This window comes from Globicephala melas, chromosome 8 (assembly GCF_963455315.2).
Source record: "Globicephala melas chromosome 8, mGloMel1.2, whole genome shotgun sequence".
NCBI lineage: Eukaryota > Metazoa > Chordata > Mammalia > Artiodactyla > Delphinidae > Globicephala > Globicephala melas.
The window spans coordinates 34,626,431-34,652,806 of record NC_083321.1 but is presented as its reverse complement, the minus strand read 5'-3'; the positions used below and the strand labels follow the sequence as shown (position 1 = coordinate 34,652,806).

At 37.8% G+C, this 26,376-nt stretch overlaps 1 protein-coding gene across 2 annotated transcripts in view; it reads left to right on the top strand.

The window, feature by feature from the left end:
• Positions 1-13,513, top strand: part of NELL1 (neural EGFL like 1) — an 874,935-nt gene extending 861,422 nt beyond the window's left edge. For both annotated transcript variants that reach the window (XM_030864871.2, XM_030864870.2), the window contains 3 exons: positions 8,627-8,803; positions 11,063-11,287; positions 13,027-13,513. In XM_030864871.2, the coding sequence (XP_030720731.2) occupies positions 8,627-8,803; positions 11,063-11,287; positions 13,027-13,077 (453 nt within the window). In that variant the 3' untranslated portion in view covers positions 13,078-13,513. The remainder of the gene's footprint in view (positions 1-8,626; positions 8,804-11,062; positions 11,288-13,026) is intronic.
• Positions 13,514-26,376: the final 12,863 nt, after the last annotated feature.

Below are 26,376 nucleotides of genomic sequence, written 5' to 3'. Positions count from 1 at the left end.
CTACTCTGAAATCTACAAGACACTGATGAAAGAAATTAAAGAAGATAATAATAAATGGAAACATATCCCATATTCATGAAATGAAAGAATTAATATTTTTAAAATGTCAGTACTACCAAAAGACATCTGTAGATTTAATGCAATTCCTATCAAGATTTCAATGGCAGTTTTTACAGAAGTGGAAAAAATACTCCTAAAATTTATATGGAACCTCAGAAGATCCAAATAACAAAGAAATACTAAGACGAGCAAAGCAGTTGGCATCACACTTTCTCATTTCAAGCTATACTATTAAGCTATCATCATCAAAAGAGTATTACACAAGCATAAAAACAGACAAATGAACCACTGGAACAGGATCAAGAGCTCAGAAATAAAACCAAGCACATATGGTCAACTAATACTTGACAAGGGAGCCAAGAATACTCAATGGAGGAGAAAAAACATCTCTTCAATAAATGCTGCAGGGATAATTGAATATTCATATGTAAAAATAAAACTGCACCACTATTTTACACCATTCACAAAAATTCAAAATGGATTAAGATTTAAATGTAAGAACTTAAACCATGAAACACTTAGAAGAAAAAATAGGAATAAAGCTCCTTGTCATGGTAATGATTTTTTTATATGACACCTAAAGCACAAGCAACAAAATTTTTAAAATAAACAGTTTGGACTACATCAAGCTAAAAACTTCTGGACAGCTTAAGAAACCATCCTCAAAATGAAAATACAACCTATGGAATGGGAAAAAAAATTACAAACCATCTATCTGACAAGGGGTTAAGATATATAAAGAACTCATACAACTCAATAGCATAAAAACAAATAACACAACTAAATATGCATTAAGGACCTGCATAGACATTTCTCAGAAGAAGACATATGAAAAGCCAACAGGTACATCAAAAGATGCTCAGCATCACTAGTCATTAAGAAAATGCACATTAAAACCACAAAGAGGTATCACCTCATGCCTGTTCAAATGACCATCATCAAACGGACAAGAGATAACAAATACTGGCTTGAATGTGGAGGAAAGGGAACCCTTGTGTACCGTTAGTGGGATTGAAAATTCGTATGACCACTGTGGAAAACAGTATGGAGGATCCTAAAAAAAACTTAATAAAATTACCCTATGATCCAGCAGTTTTGCTACTGGGAATATATCCAAAGGAAATGAAAACACTAACCCAAAATGATATCTGCACCCACATGTTCATAGCAGCATTATTTACAATAGCTAAGACACAGAAACAACCTAAGTGTTCATAGATGGATGAGTGGATGAAGAAGTCGTGGTATATATTTACAGCACAGTATTATTCAGCCAGAAAAAAATGAGGAAATCCTACCATTTGCAACAACATGGATGGACCTTAATGGCATTATGGTAAGTAAAATAAATCAGAGAAAGACAACTACTGTATGATTTCAGTTACAGGTGGGATCAAAAAAGCCCAACAAACACACAAACAAGCAAAAACAGAGAATAAGAGATCAGACTTGTAGAAGTAGAGGGTGGGTGGGGGATTGAAAGAAGGTGGTCAAAAGGTACAAACTTCTGTAAGACAAGTAAGTGCTAGGGATGTAATGTACATCATGACAACTAGAGCTAACACTGCTGTCTAATATATAGGGAAGTTATTAAGAGAGTAAATCCTAATAGTTAACATCAAAGGAGAACTTTTCCACCTCTTTTTGTTTTTACTTTTTTTTTCTTATCTATATAAGGAAATGGATGTTAGCTGAAGCAATTATGGTAATCCTTTCACAATATATGCAAGTCAAACACCACTCTGCTGCAACTCCTTAAACTTATACAATGATGTATGACAATTATTTCCCAGTAAAAGTGGAAAATAATTTTCTTGACAGTTAACCTGTAATTCAAAAGCCACTGTGAACATGGCTATTGTTCTGAAGCCTGTTAAAGTCTAAGAGGGCCCTATTTGGCATTCTCACATAATTGATGAGATGTGAAATTACTTTGAACTAACCCTGGAGGCTATTCACTTATTCTTATTCATTCTTTTGAACAGCACACACAGAAAAACTTGACATTCTGATTGGGTGCCATTGCCTGTTGAACAGTACCTGCTTCCAGAAGAATCTATCCCTGTGTTTTATGTTGTTCACAAATAGCCATGTGGGTTCCTAAGACCTGGTCCTTCTATACTTGGGGAGAGTAATATTGTGGTCAGCTGAGCTGACCAAATGTTTTCATGTCATAGCTATCATTTTTCTTAGCTTCTGTTAAATCCATAGGGGAGTCATTTGGGGTATGGTTATTTAAACCAAATATATTAGTGAGTTAAAATCATGGTATATGAGCTATAAGCTGAAGGGCTATTGTTGAAAAATTCCTAGGACCTGGACACTCCTTTGTCCACACTAGCTGAATTCCCTGACACAGTTCATCTGCTTAACTAGAGTCTCTCACTTGCTCTCTCTATAAATATGTGCAAACATGCGTGTGCTTTTATACATATATGTATATATGCATATGTATGTATGTGTATGCATGTATATACATATAATCTTTCATCCCCTAATATTTTGAACACTGATTTCTTGTCATTTCTCCTAGTAATAGAGCTGATGCACACCATTTGAGGTAAAGCATTTTTTAACCTGTTACTTCATTACATATGTAGCCAGCATGTCTCCATAAAGAATGTAAAGCATTTAAAGATCTCCACTTTAGCTGGCAGTAAACATATCTCAGCAAGCCCTGTCCTATTCAACATTGTTGTCCATGAAGTAGATGAAGACCCTAAGGGCCTTCATCTGAAGGAGGACAAACTAAGATGAATGACAGACACAGCATTTAGAAAACATTGTGACAGGCGAGGGAAATGAAATGAATCTAACAAGATGAAATACAATACGGATAAACACCAAGTTTTACACTTCCAAACAACTAACCACACAAGACACAATAGGGCTTAATGAGGTTTTAGTCTTCATTAACCTCATAAAGGTCAACACTATGACATAACCAAAGTAAGTAAGGAAGTAAATATTGAAATCAGGCTGCATTTATAAAAGTACAGTACTTAAAACAAGGTGACCATGAGTCTCACTTCATTTTGTGTTGGTCAGACCATTACTGAGGAATTATATTCAGCTCTCTAATTCAGCTATCTCATTTGAGAAATGGAGATAAAAATTTCTATTCCACTGAATAATCAGTATTAAATGTGACAATGCATATAAAAGAGTTGGCACAATGTGACATGAAATAAATGTTAAATTGATGGTAGATGATGACAACAATTATTGGAAATACTCAAAACTGTTGAAGAAGGTGGCAGTAAATGAAGGGATGGAAAAAGGTATTCCATGCAAATGGAAATCAAAAGAAAGCTGGAGTAGCAATACTCATATCAGACAAAATAGACTGTAAAATAAGGACTGTTACAAGAGACAAAGAAGGATACTACATAATGACCAAGGGATCAATCCAAGAAAAAGATAAAACAATTGTGAATATATGTGCACCCAACATAGGAGCACCTCAATATATATAAGGCAAATGTTTACAGACATAAATGGATAATTGACAGTAACACAATAATAGTGAGGGACTTTAACATCCCACTTGCATCAATGGACAGGTCATCCAGACAGAAAATCAATAAGGGAACACAGGCCTTAAATGACACATTAGAACAGGTGGACTTAATTTGTAGAACATTCCATCTGAAAGCAGCAGGATACAATTTCCTCTCAAGTGCACATGGAACGTTCTCCAGGATAGATCACATCTTGGGCCACAAATTAAGCCTCGGTAAAATTTAAGAAATTTGACATCACATCAAGCATCTTTTCTGACCATGATGCTATGAGATTAGAAATCAAATACAGGAAAAATACTGTAAAAAGCACAAACACACGGAGGCTAAAAAATACATTACGAAGCAACCAATGGATCACTGAAGAAATCAAAGAGGAAATCAAAAAATACCTAGAGAAAAATGACAATGAAAACACGACGATCCAAAACCTATAGGACACAACAAAAACAGATCTAAGAGGGAAGTTTATAGCAACACAATCTTACCTCAGGAAACAAGAAAAATCTCAAACAACCTACCCTTACACCTAAAGCAAGTACAGAAAGAAGAACAAACGAAAGTGAAAGTTAGTAGAAGCAAAGAACTCATAAGATCAGAGAAGAAATTAATGAAATAGAGGTGAAGAAAACATTGGAAAAGATCAATGAAAATAAAAGCTGGCTCTTGGAAAAGATAAACAAAATTGATAAACCTTTAGCAAGACTCATCAAGAAAAAGAGGGAAAGTGCTCAAATCAATAGAATTAGAAATGAAAAAGGAGAAGTTAAAACTGACATCACAGAAATACAAATGATCATAAGAGACTCCACAAGCAACTATATGCCAATAAATGGACAACCTGGAAGAAATGGACAAATTCTTAGAAAGGTACAATCTCCCAAGTGTGAACCAGGAAGAGATAGAAAATATGAACAGACCAACCACAAGCACTGAACTTGAAACTGTGATTAAATAATTCCCAACAAACAAACAAAAAACAGATGTATTCACAGACAAATTCTATCAAACATTTAGGGGAGAATTAACACCTGTCCTTCTGAAACTCTACCATAAATTTGCAGAGGAAGGAATACCCCCAAGCTCATTCTATGAGGCCACTATCACTCTGATACCAAAACCAGACAAAGATACCACAAAAAGGAAAATTACAGGCCAATATCACTGATGAACATAAATGCAAAAATACTCAATGAAGTACTAGCCAGCCAAATCCAACAATACATTAAAAGGGTCATACACTATGATCAAGTGGTATTTGTCCCAGGGATGCAAGGATTCTTCAATATCTACAAATCAATCAGTATGAAACACCACATCAACAAACTGAAGAAAAAAACCATATGATCATCTCAATAGATGCAGAAAACACTTCTGACAAAATTTTATACTGTTTATGATAAAAAAAAAAATCTCCCCAGAAAGTGGTCGTAGAGGGAACTTTCCTCAACATAATAAAGGCCATATATGGCAACCCACAGCTGACATCATTCTCAATGGTGAAAAGCGGAAAGCATTTCCTCTAAGATCAGGAACAAGACAAGGATGTCCACTCTCACCACTTTTATTCAATATAGTTTTGGAAGTCCTAGCCATGCAATTAGAGATGAAAAAGAAAGAGAAAAATCCATAATGGAAAAGATGTAAAACTGTCATTGTTTGCAGATGACATCATACTATACATAGAAAATTCTAAAGGCACTACCATAAACTACTAGAGCTCATCAATGAATTTGGTAAAGTTGCAGAATAGACAATTAATACACAGAAATCTCTTGTATTTCTATACACTAACAACAGAAATTCAGAAAGACAAATTAAGGAAACAATTCCATTTACCACTGCATCTAAAATTATTAACTACCTAGGAATAAACCGACCTAAGGAGGCAAAAACTTGCACTCTGAAAACTGTAAGATGCTGATGAAAGAAACAGAAAGTGATACAAACAGATGAAAAGATATACCATGTTCTTGGATTGGAAGAATCAATATTGTGAAAATGACTATACTACCCAAGGTGATCTAGAGATTCAGTGCAATCCCTATAAAATTACCAATGGCATTTTTCATGGAACCAGAACAAAAACTTTTAAAATTTGTATGAAAACACAAAAAGACCCTGAATAGCCAAAGCAATCCTACGAAAAACAGAGCTGGAGGAAATCAGGCTCCCTGACTTCAGACTATAGTACAAAGCTACAGTAAACAGTATGGTAGTGGCACAAAAAGAGAAATATAGATTAAGGAAACAGTATAGGAAGCCCAGAAATAAACCCATGCACCTATGGTCAGTTAATCTACAATAAAGGCGGCAAGAATATACAATGGAGAAAAGACAGTCTCTTCAATAAGTGGTGCTGGGAAAACTGGACAGCTACATGTAAAAGAATGAAATTAGAACATTCTCTCATACCTTTCACAAAAATAAACTCAAAATGGATTAAAGACCTAAGTGTAAAGCTGGACACTATAAAACTCTTAGAGGAAAACATAGGCAGAACGCTCTGTGACATAAATTGCAACAATATCTTTTAGGATCTACCTCCTAGAGTAATGAAAATAAAAACAAAAATAAACAAATGGAACCTAGTTAAACTTAAAAGCTTTTGCACAGCAAAGGAAACCATAAACAAGACGAAAAGACAACCTACAGAATGGGAGAAATTATTTGCAAACAAGGTGACTGACAAGGGATTTATCTCCAAAATATACAAACAGCTCATGCAGCTCTATGTGAAAAACAAACAAATAAACAACAACCCAATCAAAAAATGGGCAAAAGATCTAAATGGACATTTCTCCAAAGAAGACATACAGATGGCCAAAAAGCCATGAAAAGATGCTCAACATCACTAATTATCAGAGAAATGCAAATCAAATCCACAATGAGGTATCACCACACCCTGGTCAGAATGGCCATCATCAAAAAGTCTACAAACAATAAATGCTAGAGAGTGTGTGGAGAAAGGGGAACCCTCCTACACTGTTGGTGGGAATGTAACTTGGTACAACCACCATGGAGAACACTATGAGGGTTCCTTACAAAACTAAAAATGGAACTACCATACGATCCAGCAATCCCACTCCTGGGCATATATCTGGAGAAAACCATACTTCAAAAAGATACATGCACCCCAATATTCATCGCAGCACTATTTACAATAGCCAAGACATGGAAGCAACCTAAATGTCCATCAGTGGAGGAATGGATAAAGATGTGGTACATATATACAATGCAATATTACTCAGCCATAAAAAACGAATGAGATAATGCCATTTGCAGCAACACAGATGGACCTAGAGATTATCGTACGAAGTGAAGTGAGACAGAGAAAGATATTATATGATATCACTTATGTATGAAATCTAAAAAATGATTAAATGAACTTATTTACAAAATAGAAATAGACCCACAGACATAGAAAGCCAATTTATGGTTACAAAAGGGGAAATGGGGGGATGAAGTAGGAGTTAGGGATTAAAATAGAAACATTACTATATATAAAATAGATAACCAACAAGGACCTATTGTATAGCACAGGGAACTATACTCAATATCTTGTAATAACCTATAATGGAAGAAAATGTAAAAAAGAAAAAGAAAATATATATCTACATGTATGTATAACAATCACTTCGCTGTACAGCTAAAAATAACACTTTGTAAATCAAGTATATTTCAATAAAAATTTTTAAAAATAAGATATTTAAAAATAAAAACAATTAAAAATTTATAAAAGAAAGTTGCCACAACAACAGTGAGAAGATTCAAAACTATGGGGAATGATCAAAAAATTAGAGATGTTTAATCTAGAGATGAGATGATTCAGAGGAGACGCAAGAGCTCTCTTCTAAGAACAAAGAGTAAAAATGTGATCGAAGGGATGGGGAGTTCTATGATTACCAAGGGTGTAAACAAGGATCAATGAAGATGGGCAAGAAAAAGTGCAATTTTTAACATTCAGAAAGATACAGAGTTGCGTAATTAGAATACCTTCCATGGTGGTGAGTTCTTCAAGACCGGAGAGCTTTAAGCACAGGCTTGATGACTTTTGAATATGGTTGCTCTAGACTAATCAAGTATAGGTCAGAAAGTTTGGTTATGTGTCCTCTAAGGTGTATTCTGGCCCTGAGATTCTCTGGTTTTGTAAATATTCAGCAAAGCAGTTATAACCATAAAAGGTGGCCACATGTCTCACCTTAAATTTTTAGCTCTTCATTGTCTGAGATGAGAAGTTACCGTGAGCAACAGACATATAAATGAGAAACACTGCAAAACGGTCTGTCTTAACGTTTGAGTGCTGTTGACCTTCAATCCCTTCTGAGTGTTCAGGGCCATTATTCCAGAAATTGTACTCTGCCTATAATTTGGGGAGCTGCCTCAAGGTGGGAAGTGACACCTTATTGTAGCTCCTTATAATAAACCACCTAAAAGCTATCTTGTAGAAGAAAAATTATTTTGAAACCAGAATATCTGGTGGTGGTGCTTAGAGAATTGCTACCTCTGTGTTACTAGGTAAGTCTTTTAGCCTCTCTGGGCCTCAGTTAATTCTTCTGTAAAAAGGGTATAGTCAGACTTCCTCCCAGAGTTGAGCCAGAAATAAAATTAGATGAATGCATTTGAATGTATTAGGTTGTTCATTGTGAACTGGGAAAAGTACAGGAGCATGATTTTCCACTCAAATGAGTGCTTGACTGTTTATGCATTTTTAGCTGCTGAGTTACAATGTTACTTAGAAATATGATTTTTAAGAAACATTTAGAAGAAAAGTTTGAAAGAACATATTGACTTCCCTCTGCAACTTAGAAATGTCTCCATGTTTACCTGGGCTGCCCTGCAGGCAAGGTCAGGGAAAGGCAGGGTGTGTATATATGAGTATACATGTGTGCATCTGTTTCGAGCAAAATGGGAGGTGGCTAGGGGAGCACTCTGACTAGAAATCTTTCCTATGTGCTCTGTAAAGTGTTTATAAGATTTGGTTTCCATAGTGCAGCTTATTGTTTCCCTAATGATGAAACCTCCTTAATCTCATTTCTAAACAGGATGGGAAGATATTCTGCCGGCGGACAGCTTGTGATTGCCAGAATCCAAGCGTTGACCTTTTCTGTTGCCCAGAGTGTGACACCAGGGTCACAAGTCAATGTTTAGATCAAAATGGACACAAGCTCTATCGTAGTGGAGACAACTGGACTCACAGTTGCCAGCAGTGCCGGTGTCTGGTATGTTGGCTTCCTTTAGAGTGTGTTATCCTATATATTCTGGAGGGGTTTACAAGCTCAGTTGTCTGTGGGATTTAGTTTCCTGTGATTTGTGATCCTGTGCAGGGAGTTGTGGGTCCTGTGGCTAATTACAGGGCATATGTTCTTCCAGAAGACATTAGTATTCTACTATTTAAAACACCATGTAAGACAGAAAGGACATTTATAGCACAGATTTGGTCTAAGTTAGTTTACAATTGCTACTTTTTAGCCACTCCAGATCAATAAAATTCCCCACATGATAGAAGGCTTTCAAAGCCTTGATGGGGACTTACAGTTCTTACAGAGTCAAATCTTTCATTTCTTGGGACATTACCATTAAAGCTTTCAATATCAGAGATAGCAGAACATAGTAGAAATATCAAGGATTGATATTGATTCTAGGTCATAGAGACAGTCCTGGTTCTCCCACATGCAAGATGCGTGTAATTAACTTGGGCAAGTCCTAACATTTTACTTGATCATTCTTTCCTTCAGTGTGCACAAGTGGATGGGCACCTATTTTGCAGGGCTGTTGTGAAGATCAGTGATGTGAAAGGCAAGTGTAGTACTTGACACATAGAAGGTACTTAGTGAACAGTAGTTACTATTGTTCATATTTCCTAGATTGAAAAATTTGTTTTACAGTGCTAAACATTAATGTAGAAAAATGAAGGTTATTTTGTATCTTAATATGGGGATACTAATGATATAATCAGGTTAGAGAAAGTCCAGAGGAAAACCTTAATTTCTGGACCTGGTTCTTTCTGTTTCAAATTATATAACACAAGGATTTCTAATGTTGCAAAGACTGTTAAGACACATTATCATAGTGAATATGATGTTCCATCTCTGAGGTAATTATAGCCAGTGGAGCTAAGTCATAACTAAGTCAACTTGTAATGGAAACTGTTAGCTGTGTTCCATAATTTAACATTTGCTAAAATTAATGATTCAGTCTATGGATACTGTATAAAGACAGGCATTTAGAAAAACTGTGCTGTAAATTTCTATTGGATTTTCTAAAGTCACCTGGCAAATGTGCAGATGATCTTAATAGAAACAAATCCTTCTTAATCACTCCTAATACTGAGGAGTATAACTCAGATATATTCAACTCATAGCCATTCTTACATCTCCCATTCAAGAACAGGCAAACACAACACAACTATAGAATTAGGTTCCACATCACCCTGGAAAATTACATTTCTCTTTGAAGAAGCCAATCATCAGGCACTCAGAAAAACTGGTATTAATTTTAGACATGATATTTTCATAGAATTTCAAAACAGTATCCTCTCTCATCCCCAGACCCTAAGGTTATTATTTCCTGGGAGAACCGAAGCTGCTGAATATAACTTAATAACGACTTGAGAATAAAGTGGGTTATATTTAATAAATATCAATAGTTTGCATGTGCCAGACTCTGGATGATATAACAATGAGCATGACAGACACGGTCTATCATGAAGCTGACTGAATAATTAGGCATGCGTTTGCATAAATTATAATGAGTGTCATGATAATGGAAGAGGCTACATAGGTAGTAGTCTGTACTATGTGCAGCTCAGTGGAGCCACCGTGGCCACATCCTGGAACACTTGGAGGCTCTGTCTGAACTGTAACACCTTACACACATTTGTGATGTGTCACTAGCCAGACATTACACTCAAAACCATTATGAAATTGTTCTCCTGATATTGCCCAACCTCAATTTTAAATCCAATATAAGCAACTCAGTGCATGTTGTTATTGAAATAGTACAGTGGTTTAAGTTCCTCTTTGACCTTAAGGGAAAGAGATTTCTCTTTACACACTAGCTCAGTACCTTATCATCTATTTGTTCATTTGTTTAGCATTCATTGACCAGAACTGTGCTAAGCATGGGGGGATAAAGGAACAAGCCCAAAACCTGAAAGCTCAAAATGTAATCTGGAATTGTATTGATAATTATGATAAGTCTCACGATAAAAATAATTATGGGTTGCCATTGGCAAGCAGAGATGGGACCGAACTCTTTCCGTGGCTACAGTATAGACAGTCAGCAAAAGCACTCTGGAGGAGGAGGTGATGTCTGTATTTGTTCTTCAAGGAGGAAACACATCATACCCATAATGATGCAAAGTAGCAACAGTCAGTGAGGACAGTGATGGAGATTCCTGAGAATTTCCCCCTCTGGGACTTTGGCAACAGGATTGTGCATAAGGTCAATGATGAAGTATTTTGGCTTTCTCTCCACAGGAAGGAGAGGTAGATTGCTGGCCGCTCACTTGCCCCAATTTGAGCTGTGAGTACACAACCATCTTGGAAGGGGAATGTTGTCCCCGCTGTGTCAGTGACCCCTGCCTGGCTGATAACATCGCCTATGACATCAGAAAAACTTGCCTGGACAGCTATGGCCTTTCTAGGCTTAGTGGCTCAGTGTGGACAATGACTGGATCTCCCTGCACAACCTGCAAATGCAAGGTAATTGGGTGTCCTGAGGATAACCAGGCCTTGAACAATTGCCAGAGAACACCTGCAGGAGGTCCACTCCTGATGTTTCTGAAGGCACAGGTTCCAAGGGGCATGGTGGAAACACAGGCAGGCATTTGCTTCTCCCCAGAGGTTAATCTGTCTGAATGGATTGTAGCTGTACCGTGTATTAAGGCAAATTCCAAATGATAACCATGGAATAAAATAGTCCTCTCTTTTGCCTTTTAAAATACAGGATTTAAACAATTGCACTAGGCCCAATTATGGCTGATTTAAGCTATTTTGACCTGCATATTAAAAAGTAAAAAAAAAAAATCTTTTTCATCCTGGAAATTTTTATAAGCTCTTTCATGAAACTGCCAATGTTAGAAGAAAGTGTTCTATAAATCTATGAAGTTTTTTGCTTTGTTTAACTATCACAGTACCTAATGCAGGGACTTGAAACTCTTGCTGCACGATTTAATTAATTGTGATTATTTGCCTATCTTTTTGGAGGAGTTACCATGAGGCATCCTCATATGTCATTAAAATTAACAACTGACCCCTTCCTACCTTCAAAGCTTATGAAGAGCTATGACTGTAGTCAACTTGAAGCAAGGGTTAGGCAGGGTCAAATTTCTGCCGAAACATCTGCTTAAGATTCCCATGATTAAGCATGTTAAAAATATTAGTGCCTGAGCTTCCCTGGTGGCACAGTGGTTGAGAGTCCTCCTGCCGATACAGGGGACACGGGTTCGTGCCTGTCCAGGAAGATCCCACATGCCGCGGAGCGGCTAGGCCCGTGAGCCAGGGCCGCTGAGCCTGCGCGTCCGGAGCCTGTGCTCCGCAGGGGGAGAGGCCACAACAGTGAGAGGCCCGCGTACCGCAAAATAAATAAATATTTAAAAAAAAAAAAAAAAATATATATATATATATATATATATTAGTCCATTCAAGTCTATCAAACCCTGGCTCAGCTTCAGGCATCAGTGGAAGGATCCCAACTTGTCTTTTTTATGCTGTTAAATGTGGATTCTTTTCTCCTTCCTGAAAAGTACCATCTTAAAATGCAGCCCAATACATAAAGGACATCAAGCTTCATATAGCAAGAGTCATGGTCCCATTGTACCTTCAGCCCCATCAAACACAATGACCAGGAGATGTGGAGACCTATGTTATTTAGTATTATTTTTCTGAGCTTAGGTTTGAGATTCATTTAGGAGGATTATAAAGGTATATTTACATTAATACATGTAATTGATTTTTCATGAATTCCCAAAAATTGATATGTACCATCCCCTTCACAGTCACCATGAGATAGTCTATATTTACCCCTAACATGCCCACCTTTCTGTAAGCCATTTTGGAGTTATTTTCAGACTCTTTTGGTACTTTTGACTAGTATTATTAATGGCAATTTATCTTTCAGGGGGTTATTTTTGGAAAGAATCTCATTTAGAGTAAGTCCAGTGAATAAGTTGTGTAAACAGACAACTTGGAAATACAGAGGAGTCTCAAACAAACCTGGTCTGAGCTCAGACAGGGGTGTATGAAGTTGCACTGCCAGCAGTAGCCAACAAGAGGGACCCTGAAGGGTCTCATAAATCTTTGGCATTTTTCTAGTAATTTTTTTATAGCATTCATGGAGTTGGTCTCAACATGTAGATGGTCATTTTGAATATAAAGGTGGACACTACATATTGATTTATAGTCTATGTCTCATTGGCTAATGCTTGTGTCTTGATGCACAGAATGGAAGTGTCTGCTGTTCTGTGGATTTGGAGTGTCTTCATAATAATTGAAGTATTTAAAATGGACTCATCATCGCGGGAGAAAAATGGACAAAATAACCATCCAACATGATGAAGAACAGGAGTTGGTGTTTTTAGTTTTTTTGTTTTTAACCACAGACAATTACCAAAGTTTCCACTGAAGGAAGGTGTTTGGGGGTTTACCTTTTGGACCTACCACGTTGCTCATTCTTGCTAACCTAGTCTAGGTGACCTACGGCACAGTGCATTTAAGTCTATGGTGGTTTAAAAAAAAAAAAAGTTTCCCATGTTGTGAATCACATTTCCCTTATCAGATCATTTGCAGACACATTTAAATGATCTCATGGTAAATGTTGATGTATTTTTTTGTTTATTTTGTGTACTAACATAATAGAGGCTCGGCTCCTTTTGTTTATTTTTTCTGGATTTTTGGATCAAATTCTACAAATAAAGTTGCCTGTTGTGATTTTTGTCCCATCCACTGAATACTTAGTATTGAGATTCCTGTGAAATGTATTAATATGTGTATGTAGAGCCTAACTGCATCTTACTTACATTTCAAACTGTTGAACCACACCTAGATACCCACTCGTTCAGCTTAAGCAAGCTGAAAGCAATTATGATATGTTAAAGAGGGGACCACAAACATAAATAATTATTTGAAAAAGAACTTTCTCCTCCCTCTTACAAACAAAATGAAACAAAACCTTAAGCCACAATTTAGAAACAGCAATGCTTGCAGACTTTTCTGGCATTGAAAGAGAAAGTATCCTTGCATCGGTTTTATATAGTATTTGATAACTTACTTACAAGGGACTTCCATGCTTTTTAATACAAGTTGTCACTATAGGAGAGGTGCATGGTGTTATTCCTACATTATATAAGAGTAAATTAATGTATCCCAGTCCACTAATTTGTTCAGATCTAGTTGATTTATAACACATTGGGATTGATAACCAGGTCTCCTGATGCCTGTCCAATGATATTTTCTACTAAATCATGCCACATCACATATGGTAGAGGACATGCTTTTAAGAAGCTGTTTGTATGGTCAACAGTGAATGTTTTCATTTGAGCCACTACCATATTTTTAAGCGATGGCAGTTATCAAGTTACATAAAATGAATAAAATGTGCAAATGACATTATATCTGAGCTGAGAATTAAAACAGTTGTAGTTTTCAAGTGAACCACACCTTAGTGGTTTGTAATACTTAAGTCTCCTGAATTCATCATTGTTCTGAATCAAGTTGGTTCATGAAATTTTGTTCACAAAATCAAGACAAAGACCTAAGCTGTTAAGTCAGTCATGCTAGATATATTTTAAATCCCAAATATTAATAGAATTAATAATTAAAAATTACAAGTTAAGATTACCTATTTATTGATATTTGTCAGTATTTTTGTGAAGATAAAATTAACTACAATTCACTACATGAGATCAATTTCACGTGCTAAATTATGATATAGCAGTTAAAACTATATTTGACAACTACTGCTATAGTATGGTAGATTAGAACACGTCTCCATTTTAATTCTTTAAGTGTAATCTTGGAACAGAGATTTTGAAAATGATTATTTAGAAAATATTTATGGCACCTCCATTAAAAAATACCTGTCAGTTTTCAATGGAAAAACAAAGACATTTATAAGAATCATTTGTGGCTGTATAAGTGAGGGGTTGGCAAACTATGGTCCCTTGAGTCAAATCCGGACATCTGCCTATTTCATTGGAACACAGCCATGCACGTTCATTTATATATTCTCTACTGCTGAAGAAAGTGGCAGAACTGAGTAGTTCCAACAAAGACGCAAAACCAAAAATATCACCATCTTACCTCTACAAAAACGTTTGCCAATGTCTGGTGTAAGTGATGACTGAACACTGGTGTGTATTTTAGAATGTGTGTTTCCATTTTTTTCCAAGGAATTTCCAGAATTTAACAGTTTTCATTGAATCTGTATATATTCATGCTTTGTTGCAGAGCCATTAGCATTGATGGCTCATCCTAAAATACTGGTGTTTCACAACTACAAACATAAGGCTCAGTATTTTCTTCATTTCATTTCAGTTAAATTTAATCTGTGCTAACATGATGATAAAATGTTATGGATGTTTAGTAACACAATTTAAACTACTGCCAGCTCCTATCTATATGGGGCTTTTACTTCCTGTAAAATAATTGATGACAGTTTCTTATTAAAAACTTGAGTACTTTATTCATAAAGTACTGTGCTGAGCTGGGGAAATAAAAAGATGAACAAAATAGTTTTTACTTTAAAGATCACCATTATGTGGGCCTTTAGAAGGTGCTGACAATCTTTGAATCCATTAGGGGATCATATTGAAATAAATTACTGCCTGAAATATCTTCTCCAGCCAGAAACTGAAAAGTTATTTTTAAAAGTGTGGTAAACCTCCTGATAGAATGTGCTTAAGTCTCATGCTGTGATTTACAGTGTGAAATGGCTATCCACTTACTGAACAAAAAAAGTGTTTGACAAACATACCTCCTTACAGATCATAACCATTGTCTTCAAGTGTAACATACACATTGGTAAGAAACAATGATAAATACATAAGCAATTATGTAGCTACCCTCTGATTTTCAATAGTGTAAAAGCACTGTGATTCAAGAGAGTAGAATATGAAGGGAGATGAAAGTCCTATATATTAACAAGACACATCAATTAAACATAAATTTTGCCTCATTTCCTTCTAGGTTGCATATGCAATATATATATACATATATATGTTATATATAGGTACCATATCTATAATCTATATATATTTATATGCAACTGATAATGCATATATATTAATATATGTTCATATGCTATGTGTATGTTTGTTTATTTAGTCTCAGAGCTTCCCCTCCTCTGAGCTTTCTAGTTCTACACTGATGTTACTGTTACATTTTCCTTGAATTATGCAATAGGCTAGAATACATACAATCTTCATTTTCTAGCATCCAGCATAGTGCCTTGCATAGGGTAGGTTTTCCATTAATTATTTTAAAAATTAAATTCATAATCTTTTATAGTATCAATAAGTTATCATGGGGTGGTGGAAACAACTCACTTTAGTGGCTTTCAAATGTTCTTAAGCAATAAGACCTGTTTAAAAATAAAATTTATTCAGTGCTTTACTATAAAAATCAGATAAAAGCAGAATTTTTCTGCTTGGAGCAAGCGTTGGAGAACTGGAATACCTTCACATATCCCACCACAACTCACAGACATCAAGAGAGCACAGCTTAAAAGCCACTGACCAACCCATCACCTTCCCTTCTGCAAATGAAACCAACACTCAGATGTTAGGTGAATTGCCCATAGTTCATAATTAATTTGTTATGGACCTAGAACTACCACCCAATCCACCCTGGTTTTCCCTCTGCCATCCTGGTAATGATTTGAAATGTTTTTTCACATTTCAATTTCAAGTGAGCTTTACTCCTTCTAAATGGATGACATTAAAAGATAATCATGAGTTCAGGCCAAGATAGTGGAGTAGGAAGACCCTGAGCTCATCGGCTCTCATAAGCACACCAAAAGTATAATTATTTGCAGAGCAATTATTGATGAGAAAGACCAGAATCTAGTAGAAAAGATCTCCTGCAACTAAAGATATAAAGAAGGAGAGAGATGAGTAGAAGGGGTGGAGCTGTGGTATAGTCAAGACCCATACCCCCAGGTGAGTGACCCACAGATGGGAGAATAATTACAATTGCAGAGGTTCTCCCCTAGGAGGAATGCGTCTGAGCCCTACATCAGGCTCTGCAGCCTGAAGGTCTTGTACCGGGAAGAGGAGCCCCCAGAACATTTGGCTTTGAAGGCCATCAGGGCTTACTTTCAGAAGACCCAGAGGGCTGTGGGAAATAGAGACTCCACTCTTAAAGGAGGCACACAAAATCTCACATGGTCCAGGATGCGAGGCAGAGGCATTGATTTAAGAGGAGCTTGGGTCAGATCTACCTGCTGATCTTGGAGTGTCTCCTAGAGAGTCAGGAGGCAACTGGAACTCACTCTAGGCATGTAGACATGGGCAGCAGCCATTTATTGGAGATTGTTCTACTGCATGGAAACAGATGCTGGCAAGTGCCATTTAGGAATACTCCCTCTAGCTTATTAGCACTAGGACCTTGTCCTGTCTGCCAGCCTGTAGGCACAAGTACTAGGATGCCTCAGGCCAAGCAACTAGCCAGGTGGGGACAAAGCCCCACCCACCGGCAGGCAGGTTGCCTTAAGACCTCCTGAGCCCAAGCCATCCCAGGACTTGACCCTGTCAACAAAAGGGACCCAGCCCCAAATACCAGTGTTAACAGGCGCAAGCCCAGGAACCCCTAGGGCTCTGCAGCCAGAGATCCTAGGACCCAACTCTGCCCACCAGTGAGCAGGCATCAGCCCTAGGACCCCCAGGGCCCCAGACCCACCCACCAGCAGGCTGACACACCAGCTCCAGGACCCCCAGGGTCCCCTATAATTGGAGACTCTGAGACTCAGCTCCACCCAACCAATGGGCAGACACCAGCCCTGGGACCACCACAGCCTCGTGGTCTACAGTGGCAGGATCCAGCCCACCTACCAACAGGCCAGCACCAGTCTTAGGAACCTCTCGGCCCTGGTCCCACCCACCAGTAGACCAGCACCAGTTCTGAGACATCTTGGGCCTCTCAGCCAGCTGCCATGGGATCCCATCCCACCCATCAGTGGGCCAACACGAACTTTGGGACACTCTGGACCCCAAAGCCAGCTGTGTTAGCACCTGGCCCTGCTCACCAGTGGGCCAACACCAGCTTCAGGACACCCAGCACCCTGCACCCATAAGTGGATTCTTCGAAGCCTGAAACCTTCCCACCAGCAGGTGGACATGAGCCCTAGGATCACTGCAGCCCCATAGCCTGCCTTGTCAAGACACAGCCAATACACCATAAGGCCTGCATCAGCCCCAGGACACCAAGCGTTCTGGCCCTGCCCATCAGTAGGCCAACACCAACTCTGAGATACCTTGATTTTCTCAGCCAACTGCTCTGGGATCCAGCGCCACTCACTAGTGGGCCAGCACTAGCTTTGGGACACCTGGGAAATTGCAGCCAACCATGTCAGGAAATAACCCCACCCCCCAGCAGGCCAACACTAGACCCTGGAATCCTAGCCCCACAACCACCCAGCCCCAGAAACTGGCTCTGCCCACCAGTGAGCCAGCAGTAGCCAGGGTTTATCAGCCACCCAGCCCTGCCAACCAGTGACAGCAGCTTCTGCACAAGGCAAGGCCTGGTAACCAACTGGACCAGAGGCCAGTCATGCCTGCAAGACCACCCAACTAGTCAACCCACCACAAGAGAAAGACACACACAACCCACATAGAGAGCACACCTAGAGCATATTAGCTCTGGTGACCAGAGGGAAGTGTGTTGCTGGGATGCATAGGACATCTCCTACACAAGGATACTTCTCCAAGATTTGGAAACATAACCAACCTACCAGATACATAGACATAAACACAGAGAATAAGGCAAAAAAAAAAAAAGGTGAGAGGAACACATTCCAAATGAAGGAATGAGATAAAACCCCAGAAGAAGAACTAAGAGAAATGGAGACAGGCAATCAACCCAATAAAGGGTTCAAGGTAATGATTGTAAAGATGATCAAAGAACTTGGGAGAAAATGGATGAACAAAGTGAGATGTCTAACAAAGAAAAGATATAAAAAAGAACCAGAGCTGAAGAATACAATAACTGAAATAAAAAATGCACTTGAAGGAATGAAGAGCAGATTAGAAGATACAGAAGAACGGATCACTGAGCTGTAAGACAGAGTAATGTAAATCACTGAACCTGACCAGAAAAAAAAAAGAATAAAAAGAAATGAGAACATTTTAAGAGACCTCTGTGACAACATCAAGCATGCTAACATTTGCATTATAGAGGTCTCAGAAAGAGAAGAGAGAGGAAAGGGGTAGAGAACATATTTGAAGGCACTGTAGCTGAGAACTTTCCTAACCTGGGAAAGCAAACAGACATCTAGGTCCAAGAAGCACAGCAAGTTCCAAATAGGATCAACCAAAAAAGTGCCACCCCAAGACACATTGTAATTCAAATGGCAAAAATTAAAGAGAGAATATTAAAAGCAACAAGGGAAAAGTAACAAGTTACACATAAGGGAACTCCCATCAGGCTATCAGCTGACTTTTCAGCAGAAACCCTGCAGGCCAAAAGCCAGTGGCATGATATATTTAAAGTGATGAAAAGGAAAATCTACAATGAAGAATACTCTACCCAGCAAGGCTTTTATTCATATTTCTTGGAGAGATCAAAAGTTTTACAGACAAAAATGTGATCAAGACAGCAGAATAGTAGGACATGAAGTTCACCTCCTCCCACAAATACATCAAAAATACATCTACACGTGGAATGATCCTCACAGAATATCTACTGAATGCTGGCAGGAGACCTCAGACTGCTGAAAGGGCAAGAAAATCTCCACATAACCAGGTATGACAAAAGAAAAAAAAAGTGAGAAAGGAATCAGGATGGGACCTGTGCCCCTGGGAGAGAGCTGTGAAAGAGGAAAGGTTCTTGCACCCTGGGAAGCCTGCTCACCAGCAGGGAGATTGTCTGGGAAAGAAGAAGAGCTTCAGAGCCTCAGAGAAGAACACAGCAGCCAGAGTGGAGAGAGGACTGCACAGATGGTCAGTGCTGCCACCCTGCACTCCCCAGCTTGAGACACTCATTCACGAGTATGGGTGGGGGCTGGGTGCTGGAACTCAGGCTTTGGAGATCAGACCCAGGGAGAAGACTGGAGTTGACTATACAGAAATGGCCTGTGAGGGCTGGAATCTGGTATGACTGCAACTGAGGGTGTACACAGAGGAAGCCCAGGTTGCCTTAGAGACCGGTGCCATTGCTTGAGGGGTGCGTGGCGGGGCAGGACCTGTCATTGTAGCCTTTTTCCATATGTGCATGCTCACAGAGGTCAGGACACCTCCTGCACAGGCTGGAGGGGCGATCATGAACAGTCACTGCCCACCTGGATTCCAGGAGTAGATTTTACACTTGTCAACATATATGCATTTTGTCAACATATATGCACATGATATGGGAGCACCCAAATACATAAAACAAATACTAACAGACATAAAGGGAGAAAGGAATACGATAATAGTGGGAGACTTTAACACCCCATTCACATCAATGGACAGATCTTCTAGACAGAAAATCAATCAGGCAACAGAGATCCTAAATAATACAATAGAACAGTTAGATTTAATTGATATTTTCAGGACATTACATCCAAAAATATCCAGAATACACATTCTTTTCAAGTGCACATGAAACATTCTCTAGGACAGACTACATACTAAGGCACAAAACAAGCCTCAACAAATTTAAGACTATAGAAATTATCTCAAGCATCTTTTCTGACCATAACAGCATGAAACTAGAAATTAACCACAGAAAAAGAAAGGAGAAAAAAACAACTACATGGAGACTAAACAACAGGCTACTAAAAAACCAGTGGGTCAACAATGAAGTCAAAGAGGAAATTAAAAAATACCTTGAGACAAATGAAAATGAAAACACAGCAACACAAACTCTATGGGATGCAGCAAAAGCAGTTCTTGGAAGTTCAGATACAGGCCTTACTCAAAAAACAAGAAAAAATCTCAAATAAACAACCTAACCTACCACTTAAAAGAATTAGAAAAAGAAGAACAAACAAAACCTAAAGTCAGCAGAAGGAGGAAATAAAGATCAGAGAGGAAATAAATACAATACAGATTTAAAAAATGATAGAAAAAAAATCAATAAAAGATCTGGTTCTTTGAAAGGATAAACAAGATTGACAAAAACCTCCGGCCAGGATCAACAAGAAGAAAACAGAGAGAACCTAAGTAAACAAGTAAGATATGAAAAAGGAGAAATAACAACTGATACTGCAGAAATACAAAAAAACCTAAGGGAATACCATGAACAATTATATGTCAACAAATTCAACAACCTAGAAGAAATGTATGCAGAAAACAATAAGACTGATGAAAGAAATTAAAGATAATACAAACAGATGGAGATATATACTATGTTCTTGGATTGGAAGAATCAACATTGTGAAGGTGACTATAACACCCAAAGCAATCTACAGATTCAATGCAATCCCTATCAAACTACCAATGGCATTTTTCACAGAACTAGAACAAAACATTTCACAATTTGTATCGAAACACAAAAGACCCTGAATAGCCAAAGCAACCTTGAGAAAGAAAAATGGAGCTGGAGGAATCAGGCTCCTAGACTTCAAACTATACTACACAGCTACAGTCATCAAGACAGTTTGGTACTGGCACAAAAACAGAAAAATAGATGAATGGAACAGGATAGAAACTGCAGAGATAAACCCATGCACATATGGTCACCTTATCTTTGATAAAGGAGGCAAGAATACACAATGAAGAAAAGACAGCCTCTTCAATAAGTGATGCTGGGAAAACTGGACAGGTACATGTAAAAGAATGACATTAGAACACTTCCTAACACCATATACAAAAATAAATTCAAAATAGATTAAAGACCTAAATGTAAGGCCAGACACTATCAAACTCTTAGAGGAAAACATAGTCAGAACACTCTATGACATGAATCACAGCAAGATCCTTTTTGACACCCTCCTAGAGAAGTAGAAATAAAAACACAAATAAACAAATGGGACCTAATGAAACTTAAAAGCTTTTGCACAGCAAAGGAAACCATAAACAAGACCAAAAGACAACCCTCAGAATGGGAGAAAATATTTGCAAATGAAGCAATTGACAAAGGATTAATCTCCAAAATTTACAAGCAGCTCATGCAGCTCAATATCAAAAAAACAAACAACCCAATCCAAAAATGGACAGAAGACCTAAATAGACATTTCTCCATAGAAGATATACAGATTGCCAACAAAACATGAAAGGATGCTCAACATCCCTAATCATTAGAGAAATGCAAATCAAAACTACAGTGAGGTATCACCTCACACCAGTCAGAATGGCCATCATCAAAAAATCTACAAACAATAAATGCTGGAGAGGGTATGGAGAAAGGGGAACCCTCTTGCACTGTTGGTGGGAATGTAAATTGATACAGACACTATGGAGAACAGTATGGAGGTTCCTTAAAAAACTAAAAATAGAACTACCATATGACCCAGCAATCCTACTACTGGGCATATACCCTGAGAAAACCATAATTCAAAAATTGAATTATGTGGTATATTGTCATATACCACAATGTTCATTGCAGCACTATTCACAATAGCCAGGACATGGAAGCAACCTAAATGTCCATTGACAGATGAATGGATAAAGAAGATGTGGCACATCTATACAAAGAAATATTACTCAGCTATAAAAAGAAACGAAACTGAGTTATTTGAGGTGAGGTGGATGGACCTAGAGTCTGTCATACAGAGTGAAGTAAGTCAGAAAAACAAATACAGTATTTTAACACATATATATGGAATCTAAAAAAAAAATGGTTCTGAAGAACCTAGGAGCAGTACAGGAATAAAGATGCAAATGTAGAGAATGGACTTGAGGACATGGGGAGTGGGAAGGGTAAGCTGGGACGAAGTGAGAGAGTGGCATGGACATATGTACACTACCAAATGTAAAATAGCTAGCTAGTGGGAAGCAGCCACATAGCACAGGGAGATCAGCTCGGTGCTTTGTGGCCACCTAGAGGGGTGGGATGAGGAGGGTGGGAGGGAGATGCAAGAGGGAGAAGCTATGGGGATATATGTATACGTATAGCTGATTCATTTTGTTATACAGCAGCAACTAACACACCATTGTAAAGCAATTATACTCCAATGAAGATGTTAAAAAAAAAATTTTGACAACCTAGAAGTAATGGACATTTTTCTAGAAACATAGAACCCACCAAAACTGAATCAAGAAGAAATGGATACAGCCACTATGGAGAACAGTAGGGAGGTTCCTTAAAAAACTACAAATAGAACTACCATACTACCCAGCAATCCCACTACTGGGCATATACCCTGAGAAAACCATAATTCAAAAAGAGTCATGTACCAAAATGTTCATTGCAGCTCTATTTACAATAGCCAGGAGATGGAAGCAACCTAAGTGTCCATCATCAGACGAATGGATAAAGAAGATGTGGCACATATATACAATGGAATATTACTCAGCCATATAAAGAAACGAAATTGAGTTATTTGTAGTGAGGTGGATGGACCTAGAGTCTGTCATACAGAGTGAAGTAAGTCAGAAAGAGAAAGACAAATACCATATGCTAACACATATATATGGAATCTAAGAAAAAAAAATGTCATGAAGAACCTAGGGGTAAGACGGGAATAAAGACACAGACCTACTAGAGAATGGACTTGAGGATATGGGGAGGGGGAAGGGTAAGCTGTGACAAAGTAAGAGAGTGGCATGGACATATATACACTACCAAACGTAACATAGATAGTGGGAAGCAGCCACATAGCACAGGGAGATCAGCTCGGTGCTTTGTGACCACCTAGAGGGGTGGGATAGGGAGGGTGGGAGGGAGGGAGACGCAAGAGGGAAGAGATATGGGAACATATGTATATATATAACTGATTCACTTTGTTATAAAGCAGAAACTAACACACGATTGTAAAGCAATTATACTCCAATAAAGATGTTAAAAAAAAAAAAGAAGAAATGGATAATTTGAATGGACCGATCACTAGAAGTGAAACAGAATCTGTAATTAAAATCTCCCTACACACAAAAGTCCAGGACCAGATGGCATCACAGGAAGATTCTACCAAACATACAAATAAGAACTTATACTGATCTTCTCAAACTCTTCCCAAAAAATCGAAGAGGAGGGAACAGTCCCAAAGACATGATATGAAGCCAGCATAACCCTGATACCAAAACCAAAACAAAGACACCACCAATAAAGAAATTTCCAGGCCAATATCTTTGATGAATACAGATGCAAAAATTCTGAACAAAATATTAGCAAAACAAGTCCAACAACACATAAAAAATATCACACACCACAACCAAGTGGGATTCACCCCAAGTTCAGAAGGAAGGTTCAACATATGCAAATCAATCAATACCACATAAACAAAAGACAAAACCCACATGATCATCTCAATCATTTGATGAAATTCAGCATTCTTTTATGATAAAAACTCTTACTAAAGTGGATATAGAGGGAACATCTCAATATAATAAAAGCTACAACAAACCCACAGCCAATATAATACTAAATGGTGAAAAACTGAAAGCCTTCCCACTAAAACCTGGAACAGACAAGGATGCCTACTCTCAACTCTTCTATTCAACATAGTATTGTAAGACCTAGCCACAGCAATCAGACAAGAAAAAGAAATAAAAGGTATTCAAATTGAAAGAGGTTAAATTATCATTATATGCAGATGACATGATACTATATATAGAAAACCCTAAAGACTCCACACAAAAACTACTATAACTGATAAACAGATTCAGCAAGGTAGCAGGATACAAGATCAACATACAGAAATCGGCTGCATTCCTTTACACCAACAATGAAATATCAGAAAGTGAATGTAGAAAAAAAAAACACCACATTTTAAACTCAGACTCCCAAAACTAAAATACTTAGGAATAATCTTGACCAGGGAGGTGAAAGATGTATATGCTAAGAACTATAAAACATTAATAAAGGAAACTGAAGATGACTCAAAGAAGTGGAAAGATATCTCACGCTCCTGGCTTGGAAGAATTAATATTGTTAAAATGGCCGTATTATCCAAAGCAATCTACAGATTTAATGTGATATCTATCAAATTACCCATGACATTTTTCACAGAACTAGAACAAATAATCCTAAAATTCATATGGAACCATAAAAGACCAAGAATTGCTAAAGCAATCCTGAATAAAAAGAGCAAAGCAGGAGGCATAACCCTCCCAGACTTCAGACAACACTACAAAGCACAATAATAAAAACAGCATGGTATTGGCACAAAAACAGACATATGGATCAATGGAACACAATAGAGGTCCCAGAAATAACCCACACACATACGGTCAATTAATCTTTGACAAAGGAGGCAAGAATATACAATGGGAAAAAGACAGTCTCTTCAGCAAGTGGTGCTGTGAAAGTTAGACAGCCACATGTAAAACCAATGAAGTTAGAAAACATGCTATTGCCACACAAAAATAAACTCAAAATTGCTTAAAGACTTATTATTTATAAGACATGACACCACAAAACACCTAAAAGAGATCATATGCAAAACTTTCTCTGACATAATTGTACAAATGTTTTCTTACGTCAGTCTCCTAAGACAGTAGACATAAAACCAAAAATAAACAAATGGGACCTAATCAAACTAACAAGCTTTTGCACAGCAAAGGAAACCATAAACAAAATGAAAAGACAACCTACAGAATGGGAGAAAATATTTGCAAATGATGTGACAGACAAGGGCTTAATTTCCAAAATATAGAAGCAGTTCATACAGCTCAACAACAAAAAAACAACCTAATCGAAAAATGGGCAGGAGACCTAAACAGACACTTCTCCAAAGAAGAAATACACATGGCCAGTAGGCACATGAAAAGATGCTCATCATCACTAATTATTAGAGAAATGCAAATCAAACCTACAGTGAGGTACCACCTCACACTGGTAAGATGGCCATCATTAAAACGTTTACAAATAACAAATGCTGGAGAGGGTGTGGAGAAAAGGGAACCCTCCTACACTGTTGGTGGGAATGTAAATTGGTACAGCCACTATGCAGAACAGTATGGAGCTTCCTCAAAAAAACTAAAAATAGAACTAGCATATGATCTAGCAAACCCATTCCTGGGCATATATCCAGACAAAACTATAATTCTAAAAGATACATACACCCCTATGTTCATAGCAGCACTATTCATAATAGTCAAGATATGGAAGCAACCAAAATGTCCATAGACAGAGAAGCAGATAAAGAAGATGTGGTACATATATACAATGGAATACTACTCAGCCATAAAAAAGAACAAAATAATGCATTTGCAGCAACGTGGATACAACTAGAGATTATCATATTAAGTGAAGTAAGTCAGAGAAGACAAATACCATATGATATCACTTATATGTGGAATCTAAAATATGACACAAAGGAGCCTATCTATGAAACAGAATCACAGATATAGAGAACAGACTGGTGGTTGCCAAGGGGGAGGGGTTTGGGGGAGGGAAGGAATGGGAGGTTGGGGTTAGCAGATGTAAACTTTTATATATAAAATGGATAAACAAGGTCCTACTGTATAGCACAGAGAACTATATTCAATATCCTATGA